The 23659-nt window shown below is 43.3% G+C and overlaps 1 protein-coding gene across 1 annotated transcript in view; it reads right to left on the bottom strand.

Annotated features, from left to right (window-relative positions):
* Nucleotides 1-23659, bottom strand: part of phldb1b (pleckstrin homology-like domain, family B, member 1b) — a 97155-nt gene that overhangs the window by 30232 nt on the left and 43264 nt on the right. The window contains exons 7-11 of the mRNA XM_051679112.1: nt 18473-18757; nt 14448-14594; nt 14084-14221; nt 5375-5434; nt 3120-3248 (exon numbers count right to left, since the gene is read on the bottom strand). Coding sequence (XP_051535072.1) covers nt 3120-3248; nt 5375-5434; nt 14084-14221; nt 14448-14594; nt 18473-18757 — 759 coding nt within the window. The remainder of the gene's footprint in view (nt 1-3119; nt 3249-5374; nt 5435-14083; nt 14222-14447; nt 14595-18472; nt 18758-23659) is intronic.

The following is a 23659-nucleotide window of genomic DNA, read 5'->3' as shown; positions in this document are numbered from 1 at the left end:
CACAGACCACTGCCTCGTGACATTCCCGTATCTATGCAGACCTTTCAGGACCACATACAGGGTTCATGATTGCTGGATACAAATTTTTAAAAATAATTTTATAGAGATTGCACTCAGAAAAAGTAGTTCCTAGTTGATTAAATACTTCAGAGTTGAGCATAACTAGAAGATAGTATATTCTAGAGCCCGACCGATACTGATTTTAGAGGGGGAAAATTCACCAATTACCAATATGGTGACAAATATAGTAAATTTTTGAGCTGGAATGAAAACAGACCTTTTCTATGTGGATTGTGCACAGATTTTGCACCGATATGACTATGCAAAGGTTCTCAGAAGGCTGTTTTCTTAAACAAACATTTTTTTCAAAGAACATTTGACATTATTATTATTATTATACATTGTCAACAAATTCTAGAAATGAACACTGAGAAAATAAAGAATAAATAAAAATACAATAAATAGCTTAATAAACATCAGTACTGTATGTATAAGTCAATTGCTGACCATTTAAATAAAGAATAAAGAATAAATAAAAATACAATAAATAGCTAAATAAAAATCAGTACTGTATGTTTAGTACAAGTCAATTGCCCACCATTAAAATAAAGAATAAATAAAAATAAAATAAATAGCTTAATTAACATCAGTACTGTATGTTTAGTATAAGTCAATTGCTGACCATTTAAATAAAGAATAAATAAAAATAAAATAAATAGCTAAATAAACATCAGTACTGTATGTTTAGTATCAGTCAAATGCTGACCATTAAAATAAATGATAAATTAAAATAAAATAAATAGCTAAATAAGCATCAGGGGCCGGTCGCACCAGCTATGCGTACGTTACAACTTAGCCTAGTTGTAGCGTAAATGGGTCAAAAAGTCAAAATTTATGCACTACTAAATATTTGAGCATTGCACCATTACATTTATGTAGGACGTAACCCTACGTATAAACTAAATATATACGGCAGCCTCCGACCAGGAGTAACTGATGGAATAAAAAAGCAGACTCATTTAATGACATCAATGAGCTCATGTTTTGGTTGACAGGCTTCAGTCCTTTTGACATATATGATGGTGTTGGCATTTACACTCGTTTACATTTACGAGAGAGAAAAAAAAACATACTTTTAAGCAGCTCTTCAGCATGAAATCGATCTAACGGTGCCGTTTTTAGGATGCGTCGCCCGGTGTCAAGTTTCAACACATTCAAAATATATATATAGGATATTAAAATGAATAAATGTCTATTTTTCCAGCCTGTTGTATTAGTATTTATCACCCCTCATTTATTTTAGATACAGTTCCTATATATTATTATTTACACAGGGCAAATATACTATTTATTAAATCTACTTTTATAACGTATCCTATTTTAATGTCTGGAAAACCAGACTTTTAAATATTACATTTTATAAATGCAACGACTGGAATTGTTCGGTTGAAGAGGGTACCAAATTGTGAATCCTGAACAAAACAGTTTGGTGAATACGTTTACACGCTGACAAGCAATGAAAGTAGCTACGTGGTTAGCTAGTTAGCTGTAAGCTCGTTGCCACGGAGAGCAAAAGATGGACTTTATTTACTTTCCAGCATTGTCTCACCAAATAAATAACAGCGAAGCGTGAAATCAACACTCAACAGACACAATCCACCACCGCACCGTTGTCTGATCAGCTGCAAAAAGATGCTCTGATGTTTACCCTTCAATCTGCTACATTACTTACTGCACTGACAAACTATAGCTGGCTAACATAACAAACAGATGTGATAAACATGAGTGACATGGTTGTCAGGGACAGGGTTAACGTTATATTAGTTATATAAAATGATGGGGTCATTTTTTATGAACTTTCCAGTATGTATTTCACAAACTAGTTAGCAATTTAATAAGAGACCACTCAAATCTGCACCGTTTAACTCTGCACTGTCTGCAGAACCACCATCAGCTCAGAGTCAGCTCTGTAAACAATGAAGTCAGAGCGCACTCTGCTGGACAAACTACGTAATGACACCAATTCTAAGGCATTGTTTTCTGCATTATATGTTTTGAAAATAAGTTTTCATATCGGCGCATATCGGTAAAATATTCGCCGATACCGATATATCGGCGAAAGGCTAATATCGGCCGACCGATATATCGGTTGGGCACTAGCATTTTCACTATAGACATTTAACGACATTAAAATTCACTATGTGTGTGGGAACCCTTCACATAATGCATGATCAAAGGTGATATGTTCCAAATAGAAATACATATTTTGGGAAAGAGACACCTGTGATAAACTGAGAGAAAAGTGATGAATTTAGCAGCAATGCAAGATAGACTAGTACTAAGTTAGTGTCTGCATTAATAGATTAGTAAAATGTTAAATGTAACTGTCATCTTGGCACCATATAGCAGCACACCAGAAATTTCAACAATGTATAAGCAAACATTTCAGCACAAAACAACACCTTAAGGGGCAGTCACACTACACTTCGCACATCATTCACTCCCATTCAAACGCATCTGAATGCAGCAGAGCGGAAACGGGAGGTCATGCGAAACAATTTCGTACAGTGCTGCATTTCAAAGTTCAAGCTTGGTGAACTCTGAACCGTGAATTCGTACAACAAGAGGAAGTGTGACCAATAGACCGAAACATCACACGCTGACCTCTTGGCTCAATTCAAAGGATACATATTTCAAAGCTGCAAGATTTATTGTTGCATGAAAGTGAGTAGACAATATATTTTAACATTTTTAATATATTATTATTTGTGATTCATTATTTACTTACAACAGAAGCTCTCCCGCATGACATCATATTTGTGTGCTCAAAGCCTAGTGTGACTGCCCCGTTACCCTCAAAACAGTCTTTGCAATATTCCGCTGTGCTCTAAACTAAGACAGACAAGTGTTGGAGAACAAGAAACATGGAGTTCCCAGCAGAAATAATTGCACACTTGTGAGGTGTATAGGTATCTGTTCTTTTTCTGATTGTCTGTAAATTTCTACTGGGATCACCATGGTGGGTTTAGTGCATAGGGAACCCAGAAGAGCTGAGTTGGGAGCGTGTCCCTAAATCAGGCACATATAAGGCCAGTGCTGTGTTTCTGATGATGACTGACCCTCTTGAGTTGTTCCTGTAACTGCTCCCTCAGAGACTCAGGGCAGTTATGGAGCTGGCTCGTCAACTCATTGTACCCATCCTGAAGCCTCCCCAGGGCTTCCCGCTCGGAGTCAACATTAGCCCTCTCCTAGAAAGAAAACAAACCATCCGGGGAGAAAAAAAAAACAGCTCAAAACCATGCCATGCAGAAGCATCCAAAGTTAGAGGTCATAAAAGAGTGGTTGGAGCCAGAAATGATGAAGACTAGTCCTTATAAACACTCTAAATTATATGGCACTGGACTTGTAGGCCTTTAACAGGGCCAAACAGACTTCTGTTCTCAGGCATTTCTTGGTCAAAGACTTTTTAGACAGTTGCAATAATTTACTGCTAGTATGTGCTGGCTTTAGATAAGATTCTGCCACATTGGTTGGGAGGAATTTGTATATTTTGGCATAGCAGCCAGGATTAAAGTTGGCCATTTTTCTTTCTTTTATCATGAAAAGAAAGATTTGCATTGGCATTATATTTAATGCATACAAAATTTTAAGTTAGTCTTCAGATGATTCTAAGACTATGTATGCATAACGCATAAAAGTACACTTCATTCATGCATTGTGTTCTCGTCCAGTCAACTATGAGCACTTTCATAGCACATCTACAAAAAATGTGCTTTTTAACAACAGCAACAGCAACAAAAAGCTACAATATATGAAAGCACAGTGGAGAGAACTAGATTCTGTTAAAAAAAAGAAAAAGAAAAAGGTAAAATAAAAAATGTATAGGAGAATTCGCTTGGGCTGACAATTTTTGCACAGAGTGTTTGTAGCCAAGATCGATCTAGTTTAAATTACTGGCAGTCGGTGACTGGTAACATGAGCATGTTGGTAACCAGCCCCGAGGGGCAACTGGGTTGGACACATACAAATTGATCAATAAAGATCAAATCCAGACAGACAATCCTGTTACATCCAAATACTACTTGCAACCTGGTATCTACAAAGAGTAATGATGGAGACACAAAAGGAGAAATTTAATAATAATGTACTGGTTGCTCTTTTCTATGCTGTTACAATGAATGGGGACTGGAGCTTTCAAGCTTCCAAAAGCATACCAATGCACCATAAGGTAACAAAAAAGTAGTCCATAAGACTTATGTGCAATATGATGACTTTGTGTGAGAAACAGACTGAAATAAGTCAAAATCTTGACATCCCCAGTCTGTAAGAAGTAGCGATTTCCAATTTGTGAATGAATAATTCTTTTCATTAGGATCTTTTTAATGAATTGGTTGATTAGGGTCACAAAATTGGAATGATTCGTTCACGAATCAAGCTGATTGGTTCAACTCACTGACTCAGTAATCCAGTTGAGGCAGTTCGCGAGTTAACAGCTCACAGAAGTCGATTACCAGTAAAGAATGACTTAAATTTGAGTCTGTTCCTCACACAAAGCTATCATATGAATTCTGAAAACTTGTGATATAGCACATGAGTCATATTCACCATTTCTATAAAAATGTTATGGAGTTTTAGCCTTTTTTGAGGCTTGAAAGTTTAATTCCCCATTCGTTGTAATAGCATAGAAAAGCGCGACCAGTATATTCTTCAAAATGTCCATTTTGTGCTCTATGAATATGGGTTTGGAACAGAATGAGGGTGAGTAAATAATGATAGAATTTTTCTTTTTGTGTGAACTATTCCTTGAAGTGTCTCTTCAATAGCTTAAGCAACATAGTAAGAAAAGACTCAAACACCCAGAGAAACCCAGAACCTAATGGATGTGTCAGGGCTGGAATTCAGTGTACAGGAAAAGGTTTTCTAAAAGAGTCTCGCACCACTGGAGCCATTGTCCCTCAAAACCAGTACACTAATCCCCAAGCCTGAGTTTGCGCTAAGCTAAACAGTTTTGAACCCGAAGGGAAGAGCAGGAGAAACAGAGAGATTGTGAGTGCAAAGTGAAGCAGTGAGGGGATTAGAGGTTAATGAAGGCTTGTTAGTGTTGCCAAGCTTTCTAGAGGACCTGATGAGAACCACCAAAAAAGCAGAGGAAAAAGAAAACACCTTGTGAATGAATGCTTGATTGCAGACAAAACCATTCGCTCTTGATTTCTTACCAAAACTAAACCAGTGAATTGCATTTAAATTGGACGATCATCTTCAGATCCTCTATTGTAGAATGTAGAATGACCAGATGTGATGGGAAGCAATTTGGCTAGTTTGGATGAGCATTTGTTGCTCTTTTTTATTTTATTTATTTTTGTATTTTTTTTACCTGGGGATGGCAATAGAGACCAGAATGGGTCTTGAGTGGCCATCGTGCAGAATGGAATGCCTTTAAGGAATGTCAGAGACCAGAAAAGGCTGTTCAGTCCAGAGAGGCTCAACAGTATTAAGCACACAACAGTCCAGATGAGGATTGAAAACTCTTCAGTGTAAGTATGGAAACATTTTAAACATTTGTACATCTTAATGCAAAATAAATGTATGGATGTGCTTTTTTGGGAATAAGTGTTTGAATATGGACCAATTACATTCTGTGCGATCAATGATCTGTGCTTACCATTCAGAAGTGTACATGTTTATAGGCCTTATTCACAGCAGCGACATATTTGATTTTTGACGTGAATGAAAATGATGCTGTGAGGGATATAAGTACAGTCTCTTCAATGGCGTGCACTATGTAAAACTCATAGATCACACCTACAGTAATTCTGAGGTTTTTTTGCCCACTGAAATTTCTTTCTAAATGTTTTTGTCAATGTCTGGTCAGCGGAACGATTCAAAATACTTAAAGCAACAGTACAACCCATTGAAGAGACTGCAAGTCTATCCCTCACAGCCTTATTGTCATCCCCGTCAAAAATTTAAGATGACGCTACAGTGAATAAGGTCCATTAGTGATAAATCAATATGTTGGCTTGACTGATTAATAGTGGTCGACTATAGGATTTTTCAAAGGCCATTGTCAATACCAATATTTAGACAGTGAGGGGCCCAATGGCTGATAAAACTATACAAAAAATATACTGTAAATATATATAACACCTTTAATTGTAATTTTTTTTTAATAATTTTGTATAAATGTTTTATATAAATATATTACTATACTGTATATCATTATATAATATATAATATAAATATAATTTTGCTATTGTTAATGGCAGAAATTAAATTGTAAATGGTAACTGAAAGGCACTGATATATTTAAGTTGGGCACTGTGGTTCCGCTATAAAAAAATCTTTATCCGTCACTCTGACGCACTGAGCTGTAAAATTTCTGTCATGGTCTATTTTTATCTGTTATACTTGTTTTCATTTTATAAGTACTACATTCAGGGTGTAGCATCCATTATAATGGCATATACATGACAGTGAATAGGCTTAAATTATATAAATTTTTGACTCTCCATGCGTAAGTCTGTTGAAACCAAGGAGTTCTGGATTCACCTGTCAATAAACCATTGCGCTAAAACAAGATGTTTAAACTTTGCCAGTTATGTGCAGCTTTTAAAGGCAATAAACGTCCGATCGTAATATTTGAAAATGTGCATGCATACATGCATAATTTCACTGAACTTTTTCAGTGTGCCTGATATCACAATAAAGTGACAGATGAGAAGCACAAACATCTCTGAAGTTTTAATGCAGGTACTCAGTTAAACTAACTGACAATTCTGCTCTTAACATAATGTTTGTGCTTATATTAAATGGAAGTAATTGGCAGAAATGATGCTCCGCATTTTCCGTGCTTTCATTTTGTTATTATACTTTTTTGTGCTTTATTATAATACAGTAACTTGTACAGTGACATCAGTCATGCAGTAACATACTAAAGCAATGACTGATGTATGCAGTCATTAATTCAGAGACTGTCTCCTCGAAAACCAAAAACAATTGGTCTAAAGAGACGCATATTACCAGGTGTTAATGGTGACTGTTAATACACATCTTAATACTACCAGGCAATTAACAGGGCACATTCACACACAGTGGGAGTGTGTGTGTGAGAGATAAGTCAAATCTGATGCACTAAGTTAAAATGTTTTACAGTTCCCTATCTGTCACTCACTCGACGTTGGTGTCGATGTAGTGACACTAGGGGTCACTCTTGGGAGCCCGAGACACCTCTGGTCTTTGATAAAAGGCCAATGAAAATTGGCGAGTGGTATTTGCATGCCACTCCCCCGAACATACGGGTATAAAAGGAGCTGGTATGCAACCACTCATTCAGATTTTCTCTTCGGAGCCGAACGGTCATGCTCATTGAGCTGAATACTACTGTTCATTCACCTGCTGGATCTGACGGCGCATTTCAGCGGCTTCTCCCTCCTCTGCACTGGTGCACTGCAGAGAACGCCCCTGGGCGCTTCGGCAGAAAAACTAGAGAGTATATTTTCTGAAAGAGCATTTTTCCCCTCTAAAAGAGTATATATTTCTCTAAAAGAGCGCACACACGGAACGTCTTTTTAAAGACGCGTCTTTTTAAAGATGCTTTTCCGATTGTGTGTTATTCCTGGTTGTGCTCGTTATCTCTCGCCTTCTAACGGTCACGATCACTGTCTTTCGTGTCTGGGCACTGCTCACGCGGAGACAGGGTTCGTGGATGGTCACATTCTCATTGCGAGAATGTGTCCATGGCAACGTTGCGGTCGCGGCTCGCCTTCGTAAGGAAGCGAGCCACCCCAGAGGCTCCCGCCTCGGTCCTTTTACCCACGGGTTTGAGGCCAGCGCGGCTAGCACTGGGGGCGATTTGGGGACCCCAATGGGACCGCCTCCGCCGGGTATCCCCCGCGGAACTCCCATTCCCCAGCACGCTCGTCTGCCCCGATCGGGCTTCCGGGTGAGTCCGCCGGCTCGTCTCACGGCGAGTTCGACCTCTTATTCGGAGCCCGCGTAAGTGATGAGCTCTCGAGCGCAGCATCGGAGAGCGGGCTCGTCCAGTCGGAAGCCTCGGCTGGGCTCCTCCCTTCGGGGTCGATCGCCCAGTCACAGGCTGACGCGGAGATGACGACATGCTTTCCCGGACAGCCGCGAGCGTCGGTTAGAGTGGATTTCACCGCTCTTCCCTGAACCCTCGCGGCTCTGTGATTGGTTCCTGGGCTCGCGGCGCCGCTCAAAGCCACGCCCCGCCCCGTTCCTTTCTTCCCGGAAGTGCATGAAGAGCTGACAAGATCGCGGGAGGCACCTTTTACTGCCCGGTCCCGATCTTTTCAGCTTCCCCGCTCTCACTACCCTCGATGGTGGGGCGGCCAAGGGTTATTCGGCAATCCCCCGGTGGATAAAGGCGCTCGCGGTGCACCTATACCCGCAGAGCGCCGCCACCTGCCGTGGGTGCCCAAAGCCCCCGTCCAAGACCTGTAGGTTTACGTCGTCTCTGACGGTCAAAGCCTACGGCGCTGCTGGACAAGCCACCTCCGCCCTGCACGCCATGGCTCTCCTGCAAGTCTGCCAAGGCGCTAAAGGAACTGCACGAGGGTAGTTCCGCCCCGGGATTGATGCAGGAACTGCGCTCGACGACCGACCTCGCTCTCCGAGCGACGGAGGTCACGGCGCGGTCTCCCGGGCGGACAATGGCCACACTAGTGGTCCAGGAGCGCCACCTTTGGCTCAACCTGGTCGAGATGGGTGAGGCCGACAGGACACGATTCCTTGCTGCCCCCATTTTCCAGGCGGGCCTATTCGGCGACACTGTCGAGGACTTTGTCCAGCAGTTCTCGATGGTAGAGCAGTAGATGGATGCTAGCCGGCTTGTCCTGCCCCGGCGTGGCTCAAGATCCCCCCATCTACTCATCGCCGAGGGCGTCCCCCTGCGGTGACTGCACCGGCTCCGCCGCAGCCCGCCCCTCCGGCCCGGCCCCGGCGTGGAGCCCACCGCAGGAAGCCGACGCCACCCGTCTCACAGCCGGCACCGAAGAACCCACGGAGGTCTTCGAAGCGCCCCTGAGACGGGCGACCCAGGGACAACGAAACCCGCTGCTCTGGAGCTGGTAAGCAGATCTTCTTTTTGTTACCTTTTGCATTTAATTGCGCTGCATGCCCAAGTGGCTGCAGTACTCAAGAGCTCCGCAAGAGTGGTTTCCTTGTTCCCTGGGTCACATATTCAGTGTGTACGGCTGGCATCACGACCACCGTCCACCACTCCATTTGGCAGGTTGGCGCTCCAGCGGCGGTCTCCCGCCCTGAGCGCCCAGCTGTGGCACAAATCCGCCCCCGATGTGACAGTCTCCACGGGTCATGAGGACAGGCCTCTTCCTCCCCCGTCCCAGGCTGTTCCGGGGGTGGTCACAAGGAGCCAGGTAAGTGCTTCGATGTCCTCGGACTCAGCACGGCCACGATGGGGTGTGGCACCTCAAGCTCCGCCCCGCCGCGAGGCCCCACCCGCCGGTACATCCGATGACGTTGTCCCTTTGGTCCCCCTTGCGCAGAACTCGGGTGCATGGCTTGCGCTTTCCAGTCCGTCGCGAGGGCTGGTCCGGACCGTCCGACTCGGCTGCACGATTCACTTCGCTGGGCATCCGCCCAGGTCCAGCGGTGTCCACTTCACCTTGGTGAAAGATGGAAACGCTGCTACCTTGCGCGGAGATTGCTACCCTCCTACGGAAGGACGCGATAGAACCTGTCCCTCCAGCCGAGATGAAGAGGGGGTTTTACAGCCCCTACTTCATTGTACCGAAAAAAGGCGGTGGGTTGCGGCCAATCTTGGACCTACGAGTACTGAACCGGGCCTTACACAGACTCCCATTCAAGATGCTGACGCAAAGACGCATTCTAGCGAGCGTCCGGCATCAAGATTGGTTCGCGGCGGTAGACCCGAAGGATGCGTACTTTCACGTCTCGATCCTTCCTCGACACAGACCCTTCCTGCGGTTTGCGTTCGAGGGTCAGGCGTATCGGTACAAGTCCTCCCTTTCAGCCTGTCCCTGTCTCCTCGCGTCTTTACGGAGATCGCAGAGGCTGCCCTTGCCCCGTTAAGGGAGGTGGGCATTCGCATTCTCAACTATCTCGATGACTGGCTAATCCTAGCTCACTCTCGAGACGGGTTATGCGCACACAGGGACCTGGTGCTCTCACACCTCAGCCGACTAGGGCTTCGGGTCAGCTGGGAAAAGAGCAAGCTCCTCCCGGTTCAGAGCATCTCTTTTCTCGGTTTGGAGTTGGACTCAGTCTCCTTGACGGCGCACCTTATGAATGAGCGCGCCCAGTCGGTGCTGGCCTGTTTGAAGGCGTTCAAACAGAAAACAGCGGTTCCACTGAAACATTTTCAGAGGCTCCTGGGGCATATGGCGTCCTCGGTGGTGGCCACCCCGCTCGGGTTGATGCATATGAGGCCGCTTCAGCACTGGCTCCAGACTCGAGTCCCGAGACGGGCATGGCGCCACGGGACACACCGCGTGGCCATTACGTCGGTCTGTCACCGTCTTTTCAGCCCTTGGACCGACCTCTCGTTTCCACGAGCAGGTGTTCCGCTAGAACTGGTCTCCAGGCGCGTCGTGGTCACGACAGATGCCTCCAAAATGGGCTGGGGTGCTGTTGGCAACGGGCACGCAGCTGCCGGCCTCTAGACGGGTCCGCAGCTGCGTTGGCACATCAACTGCCTCGAGTTACTGGCAATTCTGCTCGCCCTGCGGAGGTTCCGGCCGTTGATCCAGGGCAAGCACGTGCTAGTTCGGTCAGACAGCACGGCAGCGGTAGCATATGTCAACCACCAAGGCGGTCTGTGCTCCCGCTGTATGTCATAACTCGCCCGCCGTCTCCTCCAACGGAGTTAGCAGCACCAAGTCGCTGCAAGCCACTCACATCCCGGGCAACCTCAACACTTCGGCGGACGCGCCGTAACAACAGGTTAACCTCAAGGGAGAGTGGAGACTCCACCTTCAGGTGGTCCAGCTGATTTGGAGTCGATTCAGTCAGGCACAGGTGCACCTGTTCGCCTCCCAAGAATCCTCCCACTGCCCGCTCTGGTACGCCCTCACCGAGGCCTTCCTCGGCATAGACGCGCTGGCACAGCTGGTCCCCTGGCATTCGCAAATATGCGTTTTCCCCAGTGAGCCTGCTCGCACAGACCCTGTGCAAGGTCAGGGAGGATGAGGAGAAGGTCGTCCTGGTAAGCACCCTACTGGCCCGCCCAGACGTGGTGCTCGGACCTCACGCTCCTCGTGACAGCTCCCCCCGGGCAAATTCCCCTGAGAAAGGCCCTTCTGTCTCAGGGAAGGGGCACCATCCGGCACCCGCGCCCAGACCTCTGGAATCTCCATGTCTGGCCCCTGGACGGGACGCGGAAGACCTAAGCCGTCTCCCACCTGCGGTGGTAGACACATTCACTCAGGCTAGGGCTCCCTCTACGAGGCGCCTGTATGCCTTTAAGTGGTGTCTGTTCACTAAGTGGTGTTCTTCCCATCAGGAAGACCCCCAGAGGTGCGCAGTCAGATTAGTGCTTTCCTTCCTGCAAGAGAGGTTGGAAGGGAGGCTGTCCCCTTCCACCTTGAAGGTGTACATTGCTGCCATAGCAGCACACCATGACGCAGTCGACGGTGAGTCCTTAGGGAAGCATGATCTGATCATCAGGTTCCTAAGAGGCGCCAGGAGGCTGAATCCCTCCAGGCCACGCCTTGTTCCCTCATCGGACCTCTGTAGTTTTTCAGGGTCTACAGAGAGCCCCCTTTGAGTTTTGCAGTCAGCCGGGCTTAAGGCACTCTCCTTGAAGACTGCCCTCCTGACTGCGCTCACTTCCATCAAGAGGGTAGGTGACCTGCAAGTGTTCTCTGTCAGCGAAACGTGCCTGGAGTTCGGTCCGGGCTAATCTCACGTGATCCTGAGACCCCCGACCGGGCTATGTGCCCAAGGTTCCCACCACTCCTTTTAGAGACCAGGTGGTGAACCTGTAAGCGCTGCCCCAGGAGGAGGCAGACCCAGCCCTGGCGTTGCTGTGTCCGGTGCGTGCTTTGCGCATCTATTTGGATCGCACGCAGAGCTTTAGACTCTCTGAGCAGCTCTTTGTCTGCTTCGGTGCACAGCGGAAAGGAAGCGCTGTCTCCAAGCAGAGGATCACCCACTGGCTCATTGACGCCATAACTATGGCATGTCTCGCCCAAAACATGCCGCCCCCGGTAGGGCTACGAGCCCATTCTACTCGTGGTGTAGCGGCTTCTTGGGCCCTGGCCAGAGGTGCCTCTCTAACAGACATTGCAGAGCAGCGGGCTGGGCAACACCCAACACCTTTGCAAGGTTCTACAACCTCCGGGTGGAACCAGTTTCGTCCCAGGTAGTGGCACGCAACACAAGCGGATAAGCCCGGGATAGCCGGCCGGGTGTATCGCTTGCACATAGCGCCTTCCACCTCCTTTTGAGCTGAAGACGTGCGCTGTTAATTCCCAGTAGTGTTCACAAAGGTTGTTCCCTGGTTGACTTCCTCCGAGCCCTGTGGCAGTCGAGTTTTCGGAGAGACTCGCTGCCGGCCCAGTACACGCGCTAACTAAGAGCCCGGTTCTGGGGTAGGTGCTCCGCATGTGGCGGTTCCCTGTAAGGCTAACCCCATGCGATCTATATCTTCCGCTAGTTCGTTTCCCTACTGGCAAACTGCGTCTTCCTTGGGCAGAGCCCCTCAGTCTCCATGTTGTAGTAACTCCTCCCCCATTGGGAAGGATCTACCTTGAAGGCTCTCCACATGGTTGGAAAGACCATGTGATGTATTCTTCCACTTAAATATCCCCCCTCTCTTGGGGCGAGGTGTGGTCTCCGCGGTGTCCTCCCCTTGGGAGGGACACCCCCCGACTAGACCTGGCGGCCCAGTCGGATAATCCCCCTTCTTTTTTAGGGAGTGGAAAAAGAGAAGGGGAAAGAGGCCATGACTGGGTTAAGCCTGTCTCTATCTCTGGGTAGTCGACTTGTCCCCAAAAAGGGCCGTTCGACACTCATAACTGTGTTGGGGGAGGTTACGTGTCGACCTGGTGTGCTGGCTATGAGGCACACAGCAAGTCTGCCCACCACACACCGCCAGTTCACGTAACACAGTTCAGCCTTGTGGCGTTTTGTATAGGGACCCCTAGTGTCACTACATCGACACCAACGTCGAGTGAGTGACAGATAGGGAACGTCATGGTTACTGGTGTAACCTCCGTTCCCTGATGGAGGGAACGAGACGTTGGTCCCTCCTGCCACAACGCTGAACTACCCGCTGAAATGGCCGGACCTTATATCGGCTCCTCAGCGTAAAACCTGAATGAGTGGTTGCATACCAGCTCCTTTTATACCCGTATGTTCGGGGGAGTGGCATGCAAATACCACTCGCCAATTTTCATTGGCCTTTTATCAAAGACCAGAGGTGTCTCGGGCTCCCAAGAGTGACCCCTAGTGTCACTACATCGACACCAACGTCTCGTTCCCTCCATCAGGGAACGGAGGTTACACCAGTAACCATGACGATTTTTTTATCCGTCAACAACGGACAGCATTTGAAATGATCTGTCAATGTTTCAAAAAAATTGGTAAATGATGGAGAAATTTCGGTTAATACAACCCCTGGCTTGGCATAACTAGAAAAATGTAAATTCACTATAGAAATTTCCATAACATTTTCATGACTTTTAAGATTTTATTAATTTCCATGTCTTGGTAACACAATTTTAAAATTCCCTGATATTTCCAGGTTTTCCATTGGTGTGGAAACCCTATCTATAACTACTCTGCCATTTTGAGATTATCGACATTGGCAAAATTAATTTAATACATTGCTAGTATTACATTTTATTACGTTATGCACCCCTACAGTATTTTTGCGAATTTACGGTAAATCTGGCAACCTTCTTTCAAGATAATGCCATAAGTACCGGTTACAGAAGAATAATATAAGCATAAAATTGCATAATATAAAATATGACATAACTTTGCAAATAAGATCAGTTTTCATGTATAATGGACCATTTGAATAAATCTTAGAGTCAGTATACACTTGAATGAATATATAAATGTGTGTGAGTCCTACCTTGTCTTTCTCTCTCTGGAAGGTGCTCTCCAGTTCACTGATTTTGCATTGCAGCTGGTTGATAATCTCCATCTCTGCCTCAATTTGCTCCAGCTCAGCCTCTCTCTCTCCCTGAAGCAGAGCTCTCTCCATCTCCGCCTGCCCAGATCAACATGTCAGATAGAACAGTTCTCACACAGACCATGCAAACACGCCCAAGAGCTCCATTTGACATTATCTACTCCTCTACGCATCACTTCCTGCTCCTTCCAACTCTTAGCCACTGTAATTATGAGACAACTTCCTGTATATCCTTCAGAGAAATGACTTTACTACTCCAGAATATTGTACGCACTTATGTTATGCATTTACGACAGCACCTTACCTCCTGTTTGGACTCCTGAAGTTGCTGCTCCAGTTCTGTGATTCGAGCTTTGAGCTCATCTACCTTTGCTAGCACTCGAACCCGCTCCTCTTCCAGGTAGCCCAGTTCCAGACGGTTGATGCTGCCCGATCCTGGAGAGTCCTCAGCCTGAACACACATCAAACACAGATTATATGAGGCCTTCGGTTTAAAGTGTACAATTTATGAAAAAAGCATTGATTTTGATAGTGCTTAAAGATGACATAGCAATAAACAGTGTTCCCACAAGTTTTCACCAATTAAGTTCCATGACTTTTCCAATTGTTTGTGAATACTGGTTAAGGATGTTTAAAAACCAGTTTATAGAGAATGCCCTCACAAAGAGCAATTTCCTACAGATGAAATATTTTTTGTGTTGAAAATAACCAGAAAAATGTATAATCACTATAGAAATTTCCACAACTTTTCCCTGACTTTTATAAATAATTATATGGATTTTATTGATTTTCATTACTTTTCCAGGTCTGAAACTCACAATGTTAAAATGTTACATTGCAGGAAGTCAAACTAGATTTTGATATTTTCTGAAGAAAATATGAGTGGTTCTTCCCTGTGCAATACTAATGGCCTCAATGCTAGGGTTGCCAGGGTGTTACCATGAAGTTGCTAATGTGTTCTGAGTGCTTTGCAAACTGAATTGTCAGTCGCACAGTTTGGTTGTTTTGGGGGGTTGCTTACTGGCCTAGGTCAAAGGGTCAGTCTTCATCCTCACCCCCAAATCTTTATGATATTCTGATCCCTACATATGGCTCAGGTCAATCCTTCAGTATAAATTTAAGGGATTTTTTTCACCCATTTTATTGTCTGTCAGGTGAAAGTTGTAAGTCTGATTGCTTAGAAAAATAATAGCACACCAAGCTGTGTGAACTGAGATAACTGAGGTAAAAAATTGCGAGTTCCGGGATGAGTTATGCGGCGGTTCAGGGTTTGTTCAAATCCCAAACCCTTGAGCCCAAAGTATACTTCGGTTGAGCTTCCGTGTACAGGACGTGTGACACAATTCTTGTCATCAGCAGAGTGCTCGAGCACTGAACTCGAGCAGCCCAATTTTTCTAACCGTGTCTTTTAATGTGCAGAATGCGTATGCACCTGGAATGTTTTGCACTAATCAGTGGGTCCAAAAGGTGGTGGCAACACTCACATTTGAGCCCTTGTTGTCACAAAGATGCGCTAGAAGAAGATGTAATTGCCGCTAAACGTCAACAGTGGATGTGCACGTCAAGAGCGCTTGAGTGAAGAGGTCTGGAGATACCTGTTTGTTTAACTCGAGTCTGAAGGACTATAAAGACATCTTTATAGGTCTAAACTCCTTAAGAGAAAAGGTCTGTATCTCATAGCAGTCGTAGCGTGCATGTGCCAACCGCCTGTTTATGCATGCACAGTCAGATGGAGAAATCGTTCGTTCACAACAAAATCGAAGTATACTTTGGGCTTAAAGGGATAGTTCACCCAAAAATGAAAATGCTCTCATTATTTACTCACCCTCATGATATTCCAGGTGTGTATGACTTTCTTTCTTCACCAGAAGAATTTGAAGAAAAATAGAAAAATATTTCCGCTCAGTAGGTGCTTAAAATGCAAGTGAATGGAGATTTCCCTTTTGAATCTCCAAAAATCACAGACAGTCAGCATAAATGTCATCCATACAATGGCAGCTGTTAAATTAATGTCTTCTAAAGCAACACGATCACTTTTGGTGCGAAAAAGATTAATATTAAAGTACTTTAAAAGTATTAAAGTAATTTAGTAACTCTAAATCATGCTTCTGGTGAGCAGTGGTACGCGCGTGTGACGTAGGCTGGCCAGATGTCCTGTTTTTCCCGGGGCAGTCCCGTATTTAAGCACTTTTTCTAGTGTCCAGACTTATTCTGAAAAAATCATGTTTTGTCCCGTATTTCCCCTCTATGCGGCTTTCTTAGTCACGTGAGTATTCTAATCAAAGGTAGCAAAGGATACAGCTTGTAAAACCAATAAAATCACACCGTGTTATTTGAAGAACATGATTGGATTAAACTATCCAATCACAATCCCTTATCAATAGACATCCAGTTAGAGAACTGATTGAAGAGTCAGTTTGAAAGATCACACAGATGAAATTTCGGCTGGAAAAATGTCAAGGAAGCGTGCATGTATATTTAATGAGGATCTTCAAAAAGAGTTTAAATTTCTAAAAAAGGAGTCACAGACAGAGCCTAGTAAAGTGAGGTGTGAGAATTGTGGAGCTCGCTTTCCATCGCCCATGGAGGCCGCACCGACATCGCGCAGCATGTTCATACAAAAAAGCATGTGGATGCTGCTAAAAGTGCCACACCAAGTGTTGGCGATTTTTTTGTGAAGAAAAGTTCAGAATCTGACAAGTTGGACACAAATGAAGGACTTTTTGCTTATCATTCTGTTGTGGACGGCCATAGCTTTGCACATTCATGACCTGAGAAAAGTCTTGCAGGCCAGGCTGGAGAAATCATTTATACCCTCTGACATTAAAATGCATTTGGATGCCCTGGTTGCAGCTGGTGACATGCAAACAGATGATTTCTTTTGTGCAGTGAGAAACTTTTATTCAGCATCGGTGGATTACCTCCAAAATTAGAGCCACTGATTGCTGGAGAACACAGAAATACTTGAGTGGGCCCTAAAGAGAGACATCCCAGAGTGGAAAGACATTAAGAGCAGCCTGGAACACTTCTATTCCAGAATTCCCACTCTCAGTTTGATTGATGAAACCACGCTCTTTGATGAGTGTGCTTGCACGAAAAATATTGTCACTCATCGCATCACTGAGTTGAACATGAACAAGACGCCCGTGTCTGAGACAGACGTTTTTCATGAGCTGGAGAGCAAGACCATCAACTTCGGAGTCTTAGCCAAGGTCGTGGAGTTTGTTTTATGCCTGCCTGGGACATCTGCGGAGCATGTGTTCTCATTAATGAATGCAGTGTGGACACCGGATAAATCTCGACTCGGTGTAATAGTCATGAAGGCAATGCTTTTCGTACGACTACATTTTGGACTGGACTGCTCTGCATTTTACGATAAACTCTTGAAAGTCAAGCGCACACTGAGAAAAATTGCTGCCAGAGAAAAGTACAAGGTAACAACAGTTACAGATGCGGATGCACCCTCTACTTCGCACTGATCTGCGCCTAGGTAAGGATATGTCAATTTCATTTTTTCTGGGAGGCTGCTGTCCCGTTTTCCACAAGCAAGAATCTGGTCACCCTAGTGTGACGTAATCGCACTGGCATTTGAAACACATGAGAACTGACACACGTGCGTCACATCTGGAAGAGCAGTGCTGTTTACAAGTGAGAAGGAGAAACGATGTATAGAAGGTTCGATGGTTTTGGTTTAGATCTGTATTTGTATCTGTTTCTTTACTCACAATTGTCCGTTTGTGTGCTTCTCCTGGATGTCTCAACTGAGTGGAGAACGTGAGATTACTTCTGTATCATGGCAACGGAATACGTCACATGAGAGACTGCTTGGAATCCACCCTCTCGTGAAGCTTACCCTCACACTGGATTACAGTTAAAATGTACTTAAATTTTAATCTTTTTTCACACCAAAAGTAATCGTATAGCTTTAGAAGACATTAATGTAACACTAGAGTCGTATGGATGATGTTTGTGCTGACTGTCTGTGATTTTTGAAGCTTCAAAGAGAAATCTCCATTCACTTGCATTTTAAGGACCTACTGAGCTGAGATATTCTTCTTTTCTTAAAATGTGTTCTGGTGAAAAAAGAAAGTCATACATATCTGGTATATGATGAGGGTGAGTAAATAATGAGTGAATTTTCATTTTTGGGTGAACTATCCCTTTAAGTGTAAGCAACTGCCTCACCACTAATAATGCAAATAATGATGAAAAACACAGAAATGTTGTTGAATAAGTTAAGAACGGTAGGAAAACACAGATAATGACACTGTAAAACTACACTTGTATTGAACGCTACGTCACTCAAGAGAGAAGGTGAAATAGTCGCACCTGTCCATTCTGTCCGTTCAGCAGAACTGTTAGGGTCCGTCCATCCTGCTGTGCACTCTCAGTGCTGCTGCAGTCCTCGTTCAGGTTGTCCTCTTGGCTCTCACGATGTCTCTGCGCCACCCTAGAGGAAACACTGCTCACACTGTCCATGGAGGGTCGTCTGACATTAAGCCCCTCCCCTGAGCCAAGCCCAGAGATGCCCATCCTGGCCAGATCACCCGCCGGCCCGTCGCCCTTGTTATATTCCGCACAGAGGTTCAAGATTGTCTCAAGCCGCTGTCGTTCCTAAAACGCAACCGAGATTAACCATTAGATGAGTCAGCGGTGGTTAAAACTGCCCTCGTGTTATCTAATTTCCTCTTGTGCCAGCCTCTGGCGCAAACCACACTGTTAATGCCAATCTGATGAGAGAGGAGAGGAAATAAACAGAAGCACTGCTGTCTGGAGCAACTCTTATCAGGTTGCTATCCTCCAGTGAGAGATCATGGTCCCTGCTTTCAGCACACACAAGCAAAATGACCCCCAGCACAGAGCGCTTGTCATAACAGAACATGTCTGTAAAAGCAGATGTGCAGGAAAAACATAAACCACTGAAATGACTTGGTGAATCTTGTGAAAACAAGTCTAGGTCACATTTCAACCCAAATAATAAAATAAAAAATAAAAAAAATAGATTTTGCATAAAGTAAATGAAGCCTATATTCAGGATCATTCTGACATTACTTTCATCATAATTAAGCAAATTTGCACACCAAATTTTCATTACTGTAATGCGTCCAGACGTTTTACTCATTTTACTTGATTTGTTTTTTGTAATTCACATTACTATCTGAGGTTAAATTGGGGCGGAACATTCCGGAACGGCATTCAGGCACCTCCGATTTAAAGAAGAAAAAAATATATTTAATGGCAGTTTGTTCATCACTTAATTTTATTTCCTGCAGCCAGGCTGCAGTTCAGTCGTGTTAGGGTTCCCCTCCTCAAAAATCTCAATTTAACCTTGAGAATTTTATCAGTGGTGGTTCTCATTAGATTCTCATTACTATTATATATATATATATATATATATATATATATATATATATATACACACACACACACACAGTGCATTCATAAAGTATTCAGACCCCTTTTTTTCACATTTTGTCATTTTGCAGCCTTATGCTAAAATGCTTTAAATTATTGTATATTTTTTTTTTCACATCAATCTACACTCCATACTCCATAATGACAAAGCAAAAACCAGATTTTTGATAACTTGCAAATTTAAAAAAAGAAAAAAATGAAATATCCCATTGACTTAAGTATTCAGACCCTTTGCTACGACAGGGCTGCAGAAATTTAGCTCAGGAGCATCCCATTTCTCTGGATCATCTTTGAGATGTTTCTACATTTTGACTGAAGTCCACTTATGGCAAATTCAATTGATTGGACATGATTTGGAAAGGCACACATTAGAGCTGCACGATTCTGGATGATAAATTGATAATCACGATTTTTTTGCTTAGAATAAAAATCACAATTCTCTCACGATTCTGAAGAAAAAAATTCTTATGTGATTTACAAAACCTAGACATAAGGGTACTAAACAAAGTAACATGTAATGTACTAGAGGTTCTGACAAAATGTCCCCTGCTTCAATCTATGCAAAAATGCAGAAGTTGTAAATCAAATATATACATTTAAAATGTCCTAAGTCCACAAGAGGGCGCAACAAATACATTACAAACTAAACAGCACCTTGTTATTATTGCAAAATAAATAAATGTAAAAAAAATTAATTCTGTTAAAAAAGTGCATAAAAAAATAAATGTAATGATTTAGCCTGTTTCTCACATGTTAAGTAAAAAGCAAAACGAGGGGAAAAGAGCTTCATTAACAGTTCTATGTCAACTTAGTTTTGCACTGGTTGGCAAATATGCAATAAAACACTGTTATTTTACTAATTGTTAAAATATATATATATATATTAATAATTTAAATTAAAACAATGAGGCCTTCAGTGTTTCTCTTGTAAAAATTGCTTCAAGCTTGTAAAGGAATTATTCAAGAGCCAGTAATTAAATAGAGAACAGAGTAAACAGTGCTTTAAGTTTTTCAGCAACAGTAATTAAACATTAAAAAAATTATAATATAAAAACATTAAAAAATAATTTAACGCAAAATGAAACTACTTAAATATTTGACACTCTTTACTCTGTGTTTATTAGATATACATTAATACCGATTGGATGCAGTAAGAGTGCCCGAATGCCTATAACAGACAGCATGCAGCTTATATACATTTAGACATCGCACAGATCTGACACTTTGAAGAATTTGTCCCGTCTGTTTATACTTTAAAGGCTGTGTTTTTGCTTTAATATATCATCAAGACATTGCAGATTTAATCCTGTCTGTTTACACTCTCGTAATTCATTAACAGCTGTGTTTACATTAATATCACCTAAAGATTGGTATTTTGATTAAAAACAGTGGAGTCTCATGCAGGAGTACTGCATTCATCACGATAAACAAGCGTACGGGTAGACACACTCATGTGAGCATTGGAATGCAACCGGCTGTAATCAAACAGCTCACAGGTAGCGAATTTAGTCAGATCTTGGTAATGCCGGTATTTTTTTAAGCATCGGTCGGTGGTTATTAAATAATGAATTGAGCAGAGATTCTGTCACACTCCTAGCTAATCGTGACCGCACCCTACAGTTTGTAAACCACTATGCTGGACAAACGTCTTTGGCTGTTGAGTTTTAGTTTATTCAGTGTCTCATGCAGGAGAGCTGCGTTCTGTAGATGCCATATTAAGTTTAAAAGATCAACATTTAAAAACACGTCTTGAAGTGAATTTCTCATTTAAATTTGACCGCCTTACAAATGCATGCCATGGGAACGTTTACATACAGAATCGCTGTTATTTAGAAATGAGATGGCATGGGTGTCTGAATCGAGATCGTGATCTTTTAACGATTAATTGTGCAGCTCTAGCACACACCTGTCTATATAGATTCTTACAGCTGAAAATGCACATCAGAGCAAAAACCAAGCCATGAGGTCAAAGGAACTGCCTGCAGAGCTCAGAGACATGATTGTGTCGAGGCACAGATCTGGGGAAAGCTACAAACATTTTTTGGCTCCATTGAAAGTTCTCAAGAGCACAGTGGCCTCCATAATTCTTAAATGGAAGAAGTTTGGAACAACCTGGACTCTTCCTAGAGCTGGTCACCTGTCCAAACTAAGCAAACGGGGGAGAAGGGCCTTGGTAAGAGAGGTGACCAAGAACCAGATGGTCACTCTGATTGAGCACAAGAGATCATGTGTGGAGAAGGGAGAAACTTGCAGAAGGACAACCATCACTGTAACACTCCACCGATCTGGGCTTTATGGCAGAGTTGCCAGATGGAAGCCACTCCTCAGTGCAAAACACATGAAAGCCCACTTGGAATTTGCAAAAAAGCACCTAAAGGACTCTCAGGCTGTGAGAAACAAGATTCTGTGGTCTGATGAAACGAAGATTGAACTGTTGGGTCTCAATTCCAAGTGTCAATTCTGGAGGAAACCAGGCACCGCTCATCACCTGTGCAATACCATCCCAACGGTGAAGCATGGTGGTGGTAGCATCATGCTGTGGGGGTGTTTTTCAGCGGCAGGTACTGGGGGACTGGTCAGGGTTGAAGGAAAGCTGAACACAGCAAAACACAGAGATATCCTTAATGAAAACCTGGTCCACAGCGTTCAGGACCTCAGACTGGGCCGAAAGTTCACTTTCCAACAGGATAATGACCCTAAGCACACAGCCAAGACAATGCAAGTGTGGCTTAGGGACAACTCTGTGAATGTCCTTTAGTGGCCCAGCCAGAGCCTGGACTTGAACCCAACTGAACAACTCTGGACTCTGGAGAGACCTGAAAATGGCAGTCCACGACGGTCCCCATCTAACCTGACAGAGCTTGAGAGGATCTTCATAGAAGAATGGCAGAAAATCCCCAAATCCATGTGTACAAAGCTTGTCGCATCATACACAAAAACACTTGAGGCTGTAATCGCTGCCAAAGGTGCTTCAACTAAGTACTGAGTTAAGGGTCTGAATACTTAAGTCAATGTGATTTTTCAATTTTTTCTTTTTAATACATTTGCAAAGTTTTTAAAAATCTGGGTTTTTCTTTGTCATTATGGGGTATGGAGTGTAGATTTATGTGAAAAAATAAATAATTCAAAGCATTTTTGCATAAGGCTGCAACATATAATGTGAAAAAAATGAAGGGGTCAGAATACTTTCTGAATACACTATATATATATTGTTCCAACATGGGAAATAAAATCCACATCAGAAAAGGAAGATCAACAAAAAGTGTCACACTGGTACCCAAGTGTGTTTAATGTGCTCTCTTTGATATGCTCTTTGAGCTTGAGTGCTATGTGATATGTAGAGTGCTGTGATGAGTATTCTCCAAACCCTCAACTGAACCTGTAATCAGCAGCCTCCTCAATCCAGCATCACAGCGTTCACACTAACAGAAGAAACACGACTGAGGAGATTCAGCTCAAATTGTTCCCATGGCCCTTTCAAACCCAAAATGAATTCAGCCAGAGAGACACATTTGTATCAAAAGTTATAATAAAGTACAAAAATAAAATAAAAAAATTTAAATATTGGACAGAGTACTATGGTAAATCCATGTTTGTTATGGACATGGTATCATGGTAATACTACATTTTTTTGGACATATACTGTACCATAGCATTACTGTGTTTTGTGGATATACATGGTAATACCATGGTATTCACTGAAGTACCTAGGAGTACCATGTAAATACCATGGTATATCAATATACAGTAGTAATCATTCACCATTTATATATATATATATATATATATATATATATATATATATATATATATATATATATACAAAGTACCACAGTATTTTCATCTGATACTATCACTTTACCATGGTACCACCACAGTACCAAAGTTTTGTATGTTTAAAAAAAAAAAAATGTATGTTTTTTTTAGCTAAAATATACATACATGAATGAAAATATATAAAGGTGCACTGTTTAAACAAGCATTTGAATTACCATTTTGTCATTTGAGTGAACACTTTGGCTTAAATTTAAAGTGGTGGCTCACAGTGACCATTCAAATTGATTCATTGTAGCAAAAATCCCATCTAAACATTCAGCTCCT

Source organism: Myxocyprinus asiaticus, chromosome 39, assembly GCF_019703515.2.
Source record: "Myxocyprinus asiaticus isolate MX2 ecotype Aquarium Trade chromosome 39, UBuf_Myxa_2, whole genome shotgun sequence".
NCBI lineage: Eukaryota > Metazoa > Chordata > Actinopteri > Cypriniformes > Catostomidae > Myxocyprinus > Myxocyprinus asiaticus.
The sequence above is the reverse complement of the archived record's forward strand: the minus strand, read 5'-3'. Positions and strand labels throughout refer to the sequence as shown.